Raw genomic sequence first — 17,500 nt, 5'->3', positions numbered from 1 at the left:
GCGCTTTGAGCGGTTCCATAGACGCGCTGGCAAATAACACGATGAGCAGCGCTCTTGAAGAACATTTGAGTTTGCCGGGACAATTCCTAAGTCAGTACCCAGATTTTCTTTCATTTGCCTTTGTATTGTCTGTAGCAGTGATTGTTGCGTTGGGCGCAAAACTTTCTGCTAACATAACAAGCGTTTTCACTGTCATCAACGTAACTGTCATAGTGTCGGTTGCAATCCTTGGATTCATTTATGCGGACCCAACAACCTGGGATAGCGGGTTTCTCCCATACGGGTTTCAGGGAGTCCTTGGAGGTGCGGCATCCTGCTTTTTCGCATTTATCGGGTTCGACGGGATTTCCATCGCCGGTGAAGAAGCTGAATCTCCGGGAAGGTCCATCCCCGTTGCGACAATTTCAGCGATGATAGTCACGACAGTGCTGTACATATTTGTGACAACTTCTGTCAGTTTTCTTGTTCCTTATTATGACATTTCTGCCAGCGCCCCGTTCCCGGCAGCCTTTGCGGCGCGCGGTATCCACTGGGCAAAATACGTCGTCGGTGCCGCGACAGTTGTTGCAATTTTTACGGCACTTTTGGGGAACATGTACATGCTTCCTAGGACGATCTACGCCATTGCATCTGATGGGTTATTGTTTAGAATATTTGCCAAAGTAAATGATCGTACACAGACGCCAGTGATCGCCAACTTTGTGTTCAGTCTCGTAGCTGCTCTGATGGCCCTGTTACTTGACATGGAGACCTTGGTTGACTTTCTGTCCATCGGAACTCTCATGGCCTATACGATGGTGGCGGCATCTGTCATCCTTCTCCGTTACCAGCCCATCTCAGAGTGTCAGTTTGAGCTGCACCCAGATCCTACAGATAGCGCCACCGATTCTGCAGGCAACATGGCGGCAGCCGAAAATGGCAGCAGTAGTGCGAGCAAACCATTGCACCATTCATACAGCCATGACGATTTTGGCAAACTAAAGAAATTATTTCGCGCTCTTCCGGTGTTACGGCACTGCAGCCCCGGCACCGCTGTGGCTACGTCCACGATTATCATGGCGGCGTTCATGGCAGCGTTGTGTAGCTTGGCTTTATACGCCACGGAGAGTATATTACGAGCAGAATGGTGGACAATAGTTTTACTTGTAATACTTATTTTGGGGACAGTCTTCTCATTCTTGGTGATCGTTGCACATGTTCAGAATACAGCGTTCAAGACGTTCCAGGTGAGTGATTTTTGTTCTGACAATAAGGGCGCTGCTGTGACGCATTTTTTCAATTTAGCGTCATGTTGGGGGTGGAAGATGGACGGAGGGGAGTGTGGGTGGAGACAAGCACTATATTTTAGGACAAATTCCCCTTAAATGCTGAAGTCACTTTTATCTATCTATTTATTTATTTATTTATTTATTATTATTATTATTATTATTATTATTATTATTTGTAGTTTAGTACAGACCAATAAAACTATTGATTCGATGAGGCAGGTCAGCTTTGGGGAAATGCACTGTCATATATAGGAATTAAGTCAAAATTGTTGAATAATTACGACTATGTCATATGTTTGTGAGGTATTCCCAGTCCAGTTAATGACCAAATATTAATACCGTGATGCCATGACAATTCTGTTGTTACAGATTCCACTGGTACCTCTGCTTCCTGCCACCAGCATGTTTATAAACATCGCAATGATGCTGAAACTAACCTATCTGACGTGGATCCGACTGGCTATATGGATTGCAGTAGGTGAGAAACGGAGCACAATTTACATTAGATTCTGTTCACTGTCTTTGCTTTCCTCGGGTGACGATTTGTTGTACGGGATCAGCCGAGGATGCGATTGCAGCCAACTTTCTCGGGTGTTACCCGATTGCAATAGATGAAATGGAGACAGCAAGTCCCCCCTCCACTTAACAACCACAATATCTTGGTTCATGAATTACCCCTGCGAAAATGTGTCTCATGTAGCGCTCATTTACGGTTCTCAGTCTGTCCAAGAACACTATGTTTTTCTCTTTTAATGGAAAATGATCTCAATCTGTTCTAGGACATTCTGAAGGACTTCCTAAAAAACAATTCTCGCACTGTTGCATTCATTATAGAACATCATTAGAACTGTAAAAAAATACACCAAACATTCTAGAATAGATTGAGAACCGTAAGTGAACGTTAATGAGACAAATTTTCGCAGGGGTAGTTTATGATGTTACGTTGTCTTATGACTTGAAGTAAAGCTATACATGGTGCGTATGTTACACCTACCCCAATAATGATAACATTGATTATTAAAATTGAATTCACTTGTACATGATTAGCGTCCACAAGACACACACGATTTCAGTACCCAAGTTTTAATGTCCTTATGTGTCCCCAAAACTTCCTAACATGTAGAAATTGGACACTTAATATTGGTTCATCTGATCAATTTATAAAATAATTGCAAACGGCGAAATTAAATCTGCAAAGTTATCTCTTCGTAGGTTGCACCAGTAAGAAAGAGGCATTTGATCAATAAAGACCTTTATTCAGAAAAACAGACAATGGTCATCTCTCTTTATTGGAAGGGGCGGTAAACACATATAAAGGTCATTGAAAATTTGAGGGTTCCATTGGGTTCGCTTGTTACCCGTGAAAGCCACTATTTATTTCCCAAGGTGATTGAAACGTTCATTTTATTTAGCGTGAGCCGTGAAGCACCACATTCCCGTGACTCGTAAATGCGGATTTTTTTATTCTCCCGTCGCGAAAGGAAGTCATCATACCCCGTGATTCGTGATTTTCAGGGTTTGCAACTCGCATTATCAGTAAGATACGAATAAAGTTTTATTAACTGTGATATATGAATTGATGATTTTATTTCCCGTAAACTGACAACTATCCCCCTCATGGGACGCTCAAATATTAAAAGTGTCACCCCTAACGCAATGCGTAAAGTAATACAAAAAATAATTTCACTAACCATTGTTCCTTATTCAAGTTCTAAAATAAAATTTTCAAAAAAAAAATTACTGTGAATAAGCTAAGCATAGTAAAAAAAAAAAAATAATAAAATAAATAAAAGCCACATTTTATTATTTTGTACAGGGTATTCTGGATTGGAAGACGCCTAGCTCTGACGCGTCTGTGCGTGGCGTCAAAAAGTTCTGTAACGTTTGTAAAGTGATGACGTTCAACATACGGAATCTTGTTTTAATAACGTTTAATAATGTTATCAGTGTAATTGTGACATCAGTTCTTTAATAGAATTCACCTAATTCAGCAAACAAAAATACATGGCTGATTCTTAGTCAAACTCCAACCATTACAAGCATTATTTCGATCTCTATATTTTTCAAATTATCATCTGTGAAAGAGTTAAACGCTCCACAAAAGACATTCATAGCAGTGTCTAGTCACAGCAACGGTCAATGGTGTGTCTTGCTTCAGCTGGCTGCTATTAGGGCTCAAAGGCGGCAAGATATTCCGTCTGACAGGTTTCTGGGTGTTTAAGCTGGAGGAATATACTTGGATGCAAAATTTCGGAGACTTCTCTGCGGCGTTGCCGAAATATTGAGACTTTGACTGAACCATGCTCTGCCATAGTCATACTTGGACCGGCCAAAAGTGTACCACCCAAAGAAATCACCACATATTACGTAATACAGGGGTGTTCAGACAAGACAGTCAGTTAATTGTTACTGATACACCCGACGACACATTTATATATTCTCATAATTCACAGGAAATACACGTTTTAGTAATAAATGATATATTTTTTCCTAGACATACCTTTGAAGTTAAAATATTCCATATTAAATGTCAGGTCTGTAGCAGGACAATACCAACTACACAGAAAAAAGTGAAATAGTAATTTTAGACTAGAAAAGAAATTTTGCTATGTGACTCTATTTCAGCAGAATCAACCTAACCACTGTTATTTTTCTCTCCGTTTTTAGGGCTTGTGGTGTACTTTGCGTATGGAATAAGAAACAGCGCAGAGAACCGCAGTCTTGCCTCCTATAACGCTTTAACTTCTTACGGAGGGGACGGTCAGCAGGCACCTGTTCTCCGCGGTGATGACGACGACGATGATGATGATGGCGGCGCGGAGGAGGGTGGCGATGGAGACAAGTGGAAAAAATCTCAGGAGGAAAAACCCGAGTTCGAGTGAGGAATCAGGTTGCTGTCCACGAGATGTTCGTTCATTGCTTGTTGTAGGGTTCTTGCTGTTTGAAATGGCATCAAGCTTGTTCATGCGACGATCCACGCCGGTAGTCATAGAGGATAGAAATCCGGGGAGACCTACGTATAGAGGAGCTTGTAGGTGAATGCGTATAGTAATGTTAAGTGTAGACCAAATCACGTATAACTAAGTGTGCAATAGTTTGTGCTCCGAATCCGCTAATTTATTGTCATTTATCGTCAATGAGAAGCAAGAAGAGAGAGAGAGAGAGAGAGAGAGAGAGAGAGAGCGGAATGATTCATAGACAGTAATAGAGCCTGTCTGGTCCTTATATCTGAAGAAGGTTCGGTACTCTCAGTGACAATCACACTAGTAAGCAGTAAATGAAACAGAAGCCAGTGTATTTCTGTAACTAGATATATGCACGCCCACCGCAGCGTCAGTTGTATTGCCACTCTATACAAATAATGCACATTAAGGAAGGACGTTATCTAAAGAAACTACACTACTGTCTTTCAAACCCCAAGTGTAAGTCGGGGATCCCTTAGCCGATGGTAATGGTAGGCCTATACCCGGCAGGGGAATATATTGTGAGATGTTTTAACACTCATCCACTATTATGGCTTAAAATTGACAGACAATCAACCAACGCGATCGAAATATCAACAAGATTATTTTATTTTTTCAGAAAATAATTTCCCTAAAGATATGTACAGGAATGCAAACATCGAATGTGTAGTAATTATTCAATATACGTGAGTTGAAATTTAGATATTGTGTTACATGTATATAAGATGCAAAAAGAGCAGACGTGTATGGCCAAAAATTTAGAAAATTTCGCAGGAACATTTTTTGTTTTTAATTTATAGAAAAGTTTTAAGATAATACACGATGTGTGCAATGTGAAATCTCAACCAGGAGATGGTATAGGTTTTGTAAGTCAAGCAACAGTTTCCTTACACGTGTGAAGTATCACCAAGAATCTACCACCATGGGTGTTCAACCAAAATGGCTTATATTTACTCTTAAAGCCTAGATTACATTTACGCGGGCGCCATGCGATGAAATTGTCCGTACGATTATTATTGTTATTATTATTATTATTATTATTATTTTAAATCGTAAGGTGCTACGGGCTACGCCGAGTATGTCTACATTACATGGCCTTAAATCCGTACGATTCCGTTGCGATTTTGCACGGCCACCGTCTACCTCCGCTCAGACGCCGTACGAAAGGGTATTACGGGCAGTATACGTGCACCGTACGGGCATCGCATTTCAAATGTAATCTAGGCTTAAAGGGATAATAACTCTTCGTATGAAATCTGTATTTCACAATAAAAACATTGTGAGTGACTCATAAAAATATAGTATATTCTGTTTTCCCACAAAAACGGCTGTTATAGCTATTATTCTGATATCTGAGCTTGTCTTTAGACCACGTGACCTCCATTGATGGCTATACTCTGTTAAAATCTCTTAAGAGATATTAACAAAAAACCAAACTTTTTAGAAAAAAACCAGGGACTAACTTTGAATGTAAAAATGGATTCATTAACCATTGGTAAGTATGGGAAAATTGTTGTTTACTCCAGGAAAATTCATTTTTTGGCCGAAACGAAGAGTTATTATCACTTTAACCAGTAAAAACTCTTCTCAGACGACATATTTTGCGGTATCTTTGATCTTCAGTTATAAATCACAAGGAGGCAGAAGACGAAAGCCGAGTATTTCAGTATTTCAATTAAGATATAACTATCAAACTGGCTTTGTCATACCTATTTTGTTCAGGAGTACTTAAGCAGTGTTACTTAAATTAAGTTATTTGATATTTATTTATATGCAGATTTTTAAACGATGTTTCCTCACATCTTTGTGGTTAATAGAGTGAAAACCACCTCAGATTTGGAAATGAGAGAAATAACTGGACTTTCATGAATGCTGAAATGGGTTTCTAGGGTTTGTCCTATTGTCGATTTTGACTATTTTGGTTGAACGTTTCTGGTGACAGATTCTTCAAATGATCACAAATGTTGTGTTCTTCTCAGTTTTAACTTTAGTCCACTAAGGAATAAATATGGTCGCACGGGGAGCATATCATAAAACGTTTTTGACTACATGTAATACCATTTTTTAAGGAATTACCTCGTATCATGAAGCTTTCTACAGTTACGCGCTCTTTGACTACAGTCTTCTGATGGACTGGCCAGTGCAACAGTTCTATTCTAAATCTAAGTTGAAATTGATGAGAACACCACGATAAGGATTAATCTGTTGTAAAAGCGATGTAATGTATACTTTATTGACGTGTAAGCAAGATTTCCAAAAATTTTCCAAGTCCCAAGCGCTTATATTTTATTTTATTTGCATTCAAATGAAGATGAATGCTAGCTAAAACATTGTCAATAATTCTCTACTCTGCAAATCAATTCATACACGAATTTCAGAAACATCATGCGCTATCAATGGGACATATGTTGTTAATTCTTTTTATGTTTTACGTAATAAATGTCACAAAAACACATAAACGTTAATGCGTTTCCTTCAAATGAGTCCTGTTGTTGCTTCCGTGTCTTGTGTTGTCGATTGATGCGTCGACAGCAGAATAATGACCAGTTAATCCTGACTTCATCTTGCTACTACCGAATGCTCGCGAGGGGCTAATGTTTTAAGTGAAAGATGAGAGTTGGATGGACATCGGGAGTCTGCATTTACAGTCATGTTGTCACGGCCTTAACTTGGCACCGTCGTGTTATGAACTGTGTATTTAAGCGATAGTATCTGTTCCGGTACACTTTGAAAGGTCCTTATTGTTGTTGTGTACGAGTAGTTATGCTATAGAGGGTTTACTACCTTTTATAAGTTCTCTTCACATTTGCCTCCTGTTGCTTAAGCCCCCTTTACACTGGACGGCGTCCTTTCTGCGTCCAGCAGTACGGCCCCATTTGAGAGTTAAAAAATTATAATACTTTGCGTGCCGACAACTGGCCGATCATTGAGCATTCATTCTAATACAAAATCAATGCTCGTGCTTCCTTATTTAGACCACAGCGATGCCAAATTTCATGGTCGCAGAAAGGACGCCGTCCAGTGTAAAGGGGGTATTAGAAAATGTGTTGGACGTGTGGAAGTCGAGTCGAGGTTCCGTTCAGACGACTCTCTTACGTACAAGCCAAGCCATTGTTAAGCTGTCAGTCTTTCACAATGTATCGGTACAGACTGTGTCGCGAAAGTATACTGCTCGATGATAAAAGGACCTAACTGCATGTATACACAGCTATCAAATCGTAATATCATGGTCTGTTGAGAGAATGTGTTGCAAGGGCAAGTCGATTGGGTTGTCAATGAGCTTATGAACACCACTTCCGCCAGGACCGATAATTGTAGAAGTTACTCATTTTTGTAACGGGAATAGATCTCCCAAAGAGGCCGGTGTGACAGGAATGGTACTCCGCTAGAAACTGTTCCGTTTCCCGTTACTTTGTACAGGTGACATCCCGCACGAAAATGCAGTAGTATCGAAGTAGCAAAGAAGCATTAACGCAGTAGTGGTGTGGAGCATATTTGAAGTAGAAATGCAGTATAGCCTACTGCAATTCTACTTCAAAAATTACATAGGGTTGTACAGAGGAGGAGCATTAATGCAGTAGATTAGCAGCATGATAGAAGCATGTTTCAAATATGCTAATTAGATCCCCAATCGAAGCAGATTTGAAGCATGTTTGCAGTATAATTGCAGTAGTCTACTGCGCTGGAGTATCTACTTCGTTTTCGTGCGGGATTCTTTCGGTATTCTTGATCCGATAACCGGTGTAACGTGCCAGAGAGTCCCCCGTGACAGAGAATCCGCTTCCCGTTGGTTTGTACAGGTGAGCCTCGCCTGGATTTTGACCCACTTAGGTCAGGCTAACCCTAACCATTGTAACTATATGGAGGGCAGACTTTCTGCTACACGGACCTCAAGTTTCGTTACGCCGGTACTAATCACATGGAACTACCATCCTCAGGACTATCATTCCTATCAAACCGGATATTCTATATTGATGCATTTCACAAAAGTCAACATTCTTTGTATCCAGTTCTAATGTTTGTGTCGACGTAAACTCAACGCCTTGACAAATTCCTTCCTGAATTCACTCGAAGCAAAATTATACAAAAAGGGATTGATGCTGCAGTTTGAGATCCCAAGCACTTGCAACAGAACAACAAACACTTTCAGGGCCTGTGGGGCGCAGCTTATATCCACGGCGTCTGTTGCCAGAAGTAAGAGCAAAATATGATTCGGCAAGTTGCAGAGAGCGAATACAGCAGTTATCACTATCACCATGACAACGACGTGTTGCGTTGCCCGCTTGCTGGAAGCGTGGGTATGCGGTGAAGCTTTCCGCAGAGACAGCGCCATACGCTTGGTTTGTCCCTTCTGAACTTTCCATATGATTAACATGGAGAGAGTGGCCACAACAGCAAACGGTATGAAAAAATCAAATCCAACCACCAATACAATGTAAACGGCATACTGCCAGTTATACTCTGTGTTTATTATACAAGGTCCCCAGCGAACTCCCGAGTACAAAATTAACGGAATGTTGATAATTCCAGTGAACATCCATATAATTCCTGAAACAATAGCAGCGTTTGTTTTAGGATGCAGGATGCTCCTAGAACCAAGCGGCTTGGAGACAGCGATGTAACGTATTACACATATACACACTAATGAGTATATGCTTACTCCCATCGTGACGTAGGTGAGATAGTAGAACAATTTACACGTCCACGACGGCAAGACGTATTCATTCTTAGTGGCGTACATGAGCACTTGGATGGGTACGCAGAAGATAAGGAACAGGAGATCCGCAGTGGCGAGGTTCAGGAATAGGATGTTCATCCGCCATAACTTAATGATGACGTATATCACTAGGATGTTGCCGACAAGTCCGACGACGCTGACAAGGAGGATGATTATTGGGATTCCGATCCTAACAAATGGTAAACTATACACGGTAACTTCAAATAGTGTTCTGTTACTCATGTCGTCTGCCTCTTCCCCGCACCATGACGTCACATTGGTAAAGTTTCCGTCCATTTTGATTTCAGCTGCTTTCCTGCAGATGAATATGAACAAATTTGGCAAGTACCATTGGAATTCTACATTAATAGCAACGGGATCTAAATCTGTGACAGGTTCATTAAAGTTGAAGCGCTGAAACCGTAACGCTGTATAAGAACATTTTTGAAATGGCAGAACAGGTTTTCAAGACAAGGCCCTTGTTCCCCAAGAGCCTACCGACTGAGCAGCTGCCTTATGCCACAAAAGATGTTGTAGAAAAGAGCGAATGTACGGGATACGGTGGCTTAATTAGCATTCTTCGCCAACAGATATATGTAAAATCTACCCTCACTTCTCAGAACATCATTGCCAGCCCTTTGCGCGTTTTTTCACTCAAAGTTTCTGCAATACTACTTTGTACAGCGAGTATACAGCATCTTGCCGTGCAGACAACTTATGAGTTTAAGGTCTTCAGAACATTGCATAAGCCGCAAGAGCAGTTTTGTATAACGTCGCATATATGAGAACACGAAAATTGAATATATTTCCACTGTTCTAAAAGTAAAGAATACTGTGCACTGCATAACCGTGTTGAAACGTGAATTTGATTTATTGGTTTTTGGAATGAGATTAAATATGAAGCCTTCTCTATTTTAATCCGCTCTTGCTAGGCGCTGTTTCAGTCTATTCCCCTTGGATGGGTCTTTTCATTATGAGCATTCGTCACTCTTTGATTAAGAACGACACATTTTCTCTTCCAGTGCTCTCAACGAGGATTTTTAGCGATTGTCAATTTGGAAACGCCTTTATTGGTCTTCACTGCCATCTGTTTTATAACAAAATATCCCTAATTCGAGTATCGTTTCAATCCATTTTGTAGTAATCTTTTCAATAACCAATCATCAAGTCAGTATTGCAGTAATCAGATATTCAGTGGTCATTCGCATTCAGCCGATCTCTGCTTGTCCTGTGCTTCATTTGCACCGTTGAAACATGGTGTCTCCAGCCTAAAAAAAAGATAATTGGAAATAGTAATTTGCTTATAAGATAATTGCCGCAGTATTGTTAAAAATAAAAAGCATGTTGGGGTTTTTCGTTGCAGAATATAACGGGTCACACAAAGCGTGATGTTATTATTCAGTGTTTGGCACAGTTTCTATATATTTAAATATTTAGAAGGCTGGGCCAAACACTGAATTTTGTATAACCTACATATACATGCATATACACGTAATAGTATTTTTTTTGCTGAATAATTAAAATTTAAGATGGTATTATAATGATCGTGTTAACTGCGGCTGTAGGTTCGTTTTATTCTTATAACATATTCATCCTAGCATCTTGCATATTTTTTAGAAACATCAACAAGATAGACAAACACATCGTTGACAATTTGCCGTGCTTATTACACCGCCTCGCTCGTAAAATATTCATGAAGTTATGGCAAAATAATTGTTTGAAATAGGACGTTAAACTATTGAATGAACACAATTTGATTTCTGGCTGCAGTCACACGAAGCAGTGGCTGTACGTATCTACACCACGCTGTACATTGCCATTTAAGCAAATCAATCGCCGAAATGATCTCTCCGACAGAGAGGGATATGTCAATTATGGTCAATTCCAGTTTCAATCAAACGGATGGCTTCCCGTCTTCTAAGAGTAATGAAGGCTCAAATATTCGTACTCATGGTGTCTAATTCAATATCCCTGCGGTTAAAATTACGCCAAATTGCCAGTTCACGTAGTTGGAGTCACTTCAGTTTAAAGCATCTAACCAGTTAAAGTCTTTGAATTGTCCTTCAAATCGTTCGGTTCGGAAGCCAGAATAGCAATAGCGTACAATGGGCACCTGCGCTACCTCCATACTCCAGAAGCCAAGCTGTCAGTGCGTGATTTTAAGCATTAAAAATACATTTTTATTTTCTCATTATGTGATTATGATATTTGGCTCTCAATGTAGTGTATCATGAGTGTGAAGCGACAGAATTGATTTTATAGACAATTATCTGGTCATACGCTGTGCACGTATATATATATTAATGAGCAGATGGGTTCGAACGCATTTGACAGCTTAACGTGTTTTAGAATTTCGCATGACGGAGTTGACTGGAAAAGTACAAACTAAGGAAAATCATACTGATATAAATGTTAGAAGGCACACTTAATGAATTACCGTATTTCCCTCCTTTCTCTGTTCTTCGGTAATTTTCAAGTAATCATCTGCATGCAAATGGCAATTAGAGAAATAAAGGACACTGAGATTTCAGTTTTTTATTTTAATTATTTTATTTTAAAAAATGATTCATATGTTTAAAAGCGAATCCACTCACTCTCTGCCCCATGTTTAGTACAAAAACCCCTGGTTATATACATATTTTGTCACCAACTCCATCCAAACGAAAGCTCTGTAAGACAAAGCTCTGAAAACGAAAATAAATAAATAAATAACGCCGTAACAGCTCAGTCATTACCATTTTTTTGCTCCTTCAAAACTCAAGACTCCGTTTACAGCAACTCTCACATATATAACGCTGAGGAACGTGTCTCTTGTTTACCACAGTTCAGATCATTTACCAACTGCACAAACATTTAATTTGATGATAAGCACGACCCATTATTGTAAGGTGCAATTTTTCTCTAATGGTTTTACGGCAGATTAGGTATTTCCATATTCTTCCCGGAAACTCAGCAAAACAAATCCTCTTTTTTTATGCCGAACGAACTTGAAAAAGTTTGCTTAAAAGTCCCTGCTAGCTTGGGATCAATTGAATACAGGAATCGGACAAAGTCAGGGCTTATTTTTGAAATTGCACCTTTTTTTTTCAATGGGTGTTTTTGCGAATAGGCTTCTTATCCATCTATCGATTGGAAGATGAAAGAGATATTTGGAATCCATCTCTCAATTTACTCCGGGGAAATTTATTAAGCTACCACTTATTGAGAAACCCGTGACTATGTTGTTAATAAAAGGTATTTCAACAGGGAAATTATGCACGACTCGAGAAGATGGGCTGCGTGAAGGCTGAGACTTGAATATACATATAGCCTAGGGATTGGTTTTTAGCTTGAATTGGGTTTGTGTGTATAGTAGTGCGAAAACACGCAGCACCTACATTGTAATTTAAGTGTCATTTTTCAAATCGTTGATTACAATTTATTGCATTTGCATTGCTTCTGGTTTTTATCTTTTTGAATGACAGACAAATTCATCACCAGAATCACAAAGTAGTCAATCAGTAATTGATTTAAGTAGTTAACCTCTATAACGCTCTCGCACAGCTGCGCGCGGCCAGCATATATATAACTATTGTATATAAAAATTTAATATGAATTGGTCAAATGAACTTTTGAACTGTCGGTCTAATTTGGTTCAGCGTCCTGGTTTTGGCTTTTGTGTCTGAGATCGGAACTGAAAAGGATTCAAGATGCCCCCTTATTGAACAAATGAATTAAAAACGATAAAATTTTCAACGAATCGCCCCACTGTTTATGTACGATAAACCTAAAAACCTCATATTTCAAGTCAGACGTAAAGTACAATACGCTACCCACACAAAAAGGACCGCAACCAGCAGGGAGCATTCCCACACCCTATCGTTCTGACTGTGGATCGATCGATCTCCGAAGGGATTCGCTAAATTGTAGTCACCTTTAGCGGCTTAGATGTCTGTCACGCATACTGAAGCTGCTAGAGGATTATTAATTATTAATTTAGCAACTTCAGCCGGCGTGCTGGACATCTGAGCCGCTTTAGCTGAAAGCAATTTAGCGACCCCTCCCTTTGGAGATAGATCGAAACTGTTAGATCGGTCTAGGTATGGAAACCCATTCTAAGCACTGTCAAATAAAGACATTTACAACATAACGTTATCAGGGCACACCTGGCCACAATATGTTCATATATTGAACTTCTTGTCAGATACGGGCTTATTAATCAAAGTAGCAGTATTTGATTTTTTTTACTGCACGACCCATTTCCAGATAAAAGGTAATTGAAATACCGTCACTAAAATCGACAAAATGGAGAAGGAGGCATATATAAGGTTTCGCAAATCACATTTCGGGCACTCCCTTGGTGTTCTAAAAGGAAACAAATTACTCTAGTTAGTACACGCGCGCGCGCACGCGCATATACACACGCACATACACACGCACACACACACACACACATACACGCACACACACATATGCATTGATATAACGGGCAAGGCCAAATCTGCCTATTAAACAAAACTACATCAAGAGCGTACTGACATTTTCTTGCTAATAAACGTCATAAATTATAATCATTAGTATATTTTGTACTGAATTTCATAAGATTATAGCTACAATGCACATATAAGGCTACTTTGTTTTATAAAATGTGTGAAAATCTGAGCCTTTAGTTATTTTTGTGTAATTAAGATTGAACATATCTACTTGTGCGCCATTGTTATTTCAGCATTGCACTTGCACTAATCCTATGACGGACACATGACGAAGATATGATATAATCATCTAGGCTTTGATTGAATGGTAGAATTTTAAGATAAAACGTTAATTTATGAAGGCAATTTTTCTTTCTTTTAATTCGACGTATTTCGGTTAAGATATCATTTCCTTTCGATGTTTTTCTGGTATTTTAACATTTGCGCATTACAAAAAGTATTGTGATTGCTTCAAGCATTGAGCATGTCTTATTACAGTTAGAGCGAATATTTTTATTTTGATGAACATTACCTATACATTTATCAAGGATACGCGCTCCAATGAAGGAGACAGTATTATTAAGCTGCTGACGCTACCACAACAATTCATACACGTAGAACACGCTTTAAACAGCAAGATTACTAGCAAATAATGAGTAAAATAAATGAATCTTGATACCTACTTTTAAAGATTCTAGCCTACCAACAGCACCAGGCCTCCAGTGACCAAAAGGATTGTCAGAGCGTTTCTCTGTAATGACATCGTTCGGTGGCTCAAGAGTGCCACTAAAAGTTAACGCTTTTCTGACTTTCTGTCTAAAGACGTCCCTTCTGAACAAAAGCAAAATTTCAATGAGGAAAGGAGTTAGTCTATGTAATCCCGCATGCCGCTTGCCGTTGAGCCTGTTCTGTTTCACGCGATGGACATTCGATTTATGAACGCAGCTCCCGCGAGCAGTACGCATGCGCGTTCTTAGGCATGTTGCATCAAGTGAGCCGGTGATTCCCGGTGCACTGACGTAAAGCATTTTTGACACACATTTAAATGATTTTGTATGGGGTAAGTTTATCATTCCAAAAAAGACAGCCAGTCCTAATGATGTAATTACAGTTGGAATTGATTTTCTAATCCATAACGCTCTGTGCCTGCTTAATTTCTTACACAATCATCCACCACGATACTGGATTGTATAAATGTGCTGACAAGGTTTAATTTATATCGGGCAAAAGACCTACTTGTAAGAAATTGAAATTGATTAACCGAAGAGACCACAGTTATAGACACGATAAGTCCTCAAAGTGCCATGGCTGGCTGATGACGCGTATAAGGCCCTTTCCCGGTCTTAAGATCTCCTCGTGTGAACAGCACTAGTGACCGGGCATACGCTAATGTGACCGGGGCCTCCATCACACAGACCATTACCTTTTGAACCCAAGCAAAAGGGACACTATTTGAAAAAAGGATTTAAAGGTGTTTTTTTGTATCGAGAGAAATCTGTCCAATAAACTGAATAAAGCACGTGCATAGCAAGAAAATAAGACCTTATTATCTTTCCATTAATCTAAATCTGGCAGCCCGTGGAAACCAATTTCTCTACACGGGCATCCAATTGATGTTAATTCCCCAAGTCCCCGTCTCAGAGATAAAAAAATGGAGTGATGGGTCAGTTTGAGCAATGAAACTCTGTTAGAACAGATAGCTGCGAAAAGACATTGGACAACTTTGTTATTGCGATATCGGAAGACAAAATGAAATAAAGGTGTCATGGGTATTAACGACACAAAATGAAAGTCAAACGTCAAAGATAATAAATCGTCGGATCACTTAATCAATGGCCATCCTTTCTAAAAATTGAATTTTTTTTTATCTTGAACCACATTTGTAGTCAGCTTGAGAACGTAGAGTAGCAGCAGCATCAGTAGCGTTTCCATGAGGCCTGGGAAACTTCCGATGCAGGATCAAGGGAATTTTAAAGAAAGAAGGGAGGGGGTGATCCGCCATTTTTGTCCTCACCCACCTTCAACCAAATGAAACCTGACGCACTGCATATGTTTTTGCGGGTTTCCTCTCAATATGTTCTTTATCCTTTCTGGGAAGACGGAGAATAGATTAACGGACCTATTTTGGAGGAAAGGGGTGGGTTGAAAGGGTCCCTTTAGACTCACCCTTTTTTTACCTGGTGTGTGCCGGTCTTTTCAGTAACTGTGGGACGTATAATGACAAACAATCGTGGCAGCGGTTTTATGTTGATTTTCAAGGTGATTGAATAGAATTTATTTATTTATTTATTTATTTATTTATTTATTTATTCAAATTTCCAAAATACTAAGTAGATTAAGATTTGTGAAATGCTATATCATATAAGCACTTCTCTACTGCTGTGAAACATGGGATTTGAACGCAGAAGAAACTGAGATGGGGATATATCGAAGTTTGGGGCGGATATCTTGGACTGAAAAGCTATCAAAATAAAGAGTTCTTCAGGAATTGAAAGTTCAGAGATTATATACGTCAACGCCATGTTCGTTAATTTGGGCGTTTACAGCGGTATATGGCCTCAAAAGACGGTCTCTCAAATTCTGGGGACGATACGTAGTCGACACAGGGGTGGTCCTGAAGAAGACGGGCCAGTCACAACAGAAATGATGATGCCACCTCTACTCCCTTTCTCAAGGGAAATAGGGGGAGGACAGTATATATATCCCGATGTAGATGTTTTGTTAGGCATCAAAATATTGGAGGTAAAACTATTTCAATATTAAGCTGTAAAATGAAGAAAAACTAGAGGATCAGAGAGGCGATACCGCCTCCGGATATTGTACCAAAAGCTGGAGTAAGCGCATTCGTATGGAAACCCGTCCCAAAAAAGGGACACCACCCCCAGTGTTGTGCTTGACAAGCTCTACAAAATGCAGTAAACAAGAGTTCTCAATATTTTTTTGTTGAAAATTACCACTTAAAACAAAATCATGGGAAAAAATAAAAGTTTAAATCCAAATTTGTGAAGTGGTGTTCATGGCGAAAAGTAGGTCAAAGGTTAGTGATAATGATGATTGACTGTGCCGCGCAGTTGCTTTGCACAATACTGTACTTTTAGGGCCGGTAGAGCAATAAGTCAAACTTGCATCAGACCACAGTCTTGGGTGGATATAATTTTGTAGAGACCGTCAGTTTTAGTCAGGATTTGACTTCACATTACGTGACGTTTTTGGATGATACGTTATCAGGTCTAATAAACGGATTAGGCGTTTACTAGCACTATCCGCAGATCTTATAGCACTAACACCCATATTAACCACCAAAACCACAAGTTAACCTTATCCAATTATAAGGCCTGAGTACATCACTTTATTTTAAATCCACTTCTTTCGCGAGGGCCACGTGTAAGATAAGTATGCGCACTTCACATGTTTTACCCTCTTTAAATAAAGTTTATTATTATTATTATTATTATTACATCCACTCAACGTTCCTCGGATCATTAAAACAGGCTCTTCCCCACTGTGAAGCTTATAATATGCAGTCAAAGAATTCCAGAAAAGCATTCCATAGCATAACTAGTGAATTTTTATTCCTCCATATACTGAGTACGTGCCTAGACATCGGTCTGTTAGGTACATTTTACTTATATGATAGACGGCTGAACTCATACATAAATAATAAAGCTAATATTCATTTACAAGTATATTTGTTTGTCTATATTGTGTTATTTTCGCTGAAATAAATAAACCCATCACTTTGTTTTTCATTTTGCCAGGCACCCGCATTTGGACGAAACAAAAAGCATCCATCAGCAAATACTATCACGATTAAAAATCAACAAGTTTAATACAAAAGGAATGTTTGCGAGATGAATTGAGAAAAAGTGAACGGATATAAAATGATTTACATGCATAGACCCTTTCTACGATTGAAGTTGACTGCAGAAATTAATAAACGGCGCATACAGCTTGACTCAGGTCTTCGTTTCGGTCATGTGGTATTTTAAATGAACAATATTATCTGACAAGTAAGGGAAACACTCCTTTAAAACAGCTTCGATTGCTGATAATATACAAACTATATTCTTAGTCTGGCTTACTTGCAGATACAGTTATCAA

The 17,500-nt window shown here is 39.3% G+C and overlaps 2 protein-coding genes and 1 long non-coding RNA gene across 6 annotated transcripts in view; 1 reads left to right on the top strand and 2 right to left on the bottom strand.

Moving 5' to 3' along the window:
- LOC106172749 (cationic amino acid transporter 4-like) overlaps positions 1 to 5,803 on the top strand; it is a 15,321-nt gene extending 9,518 nt beyond the window's left edge. For all 4 annotated transcript variants that reach the window (XM_087011406.1, XM_087011407.1, XM_013553586.2 and 1 more), the window contains 3 exons: positions 1 to 1,226; positions 1,638 to 1,746; positions 3,936 to 5,803. The exon at positions 1 to 1,226 is cut by the window's left edge and continues 435 nt beyond it. In XM_087011406.1, the coding sequence (XP_086867532.1) occupies positions 1 to 1,226; positions 1,638 to 1,746; positions 3,936 to 4,150 (1,550 nt within the window). In that variant the 3' untranslated portion in view covers positions 4,151 to 5,803. The remainder of the gene's footprint in view (positions 1,227 to 1,637; positions 1,747 to 3,935) is intronic.
- On the bottom strand, positions 5,241 to 6,108 carry LOC147762065 (uncharacterized). Its single transcript, XR_015333954.1, has 2 exons — positions 5,798 to 6,108; positions 5,241 to 5,456 (listed from the first exon to the last, which is right to left on the bottom strand). It is a non-coding gene; the product is annotated as an uncharacterized LOC147762065 (long non-coding RNA).
- Positions 6,109 to 7,968: 1,860 nt separating this feature from the next.
- LOC106172748 (somatostatin receptor type 5-like) lies at positions 7,969 to 10,210 on the bottom strand. The gene has a single exon (XM_013553585.2). It carries the CDS (start codon positions 9,243 to 9,245, stop codon positions 8,244 to 8,246), a length of 1,002 nt encoding a protein of 333 aa, XP_013409039.2. The 5' UTR covers positions 9,246 to 10,210; the 3' UTR covers positions 7,969 to 8,243.
- Positions 10,211 to 17,500: the final 7,290 nt, after the last annotated feature.

Source organism: Lingula anatina, chromosome 4 (genome assembly GCF_051362555.1).
Source record: "Lingula anatina isolate TDL-2025a chromosome 4, LinAna3.0, whole genome shotgun sequence".
NCBI classification, from domain to species: Eukaryota; Metazoa; Brachiopoda; class Lingulata; order Lingulida; family Lingulidae; genus Lingula; species Lingula anatina.
Note: the sequence above shows the minus strand (reverse complement) of the source record. Positions and strands in the feature narration are given on the sequence as shown.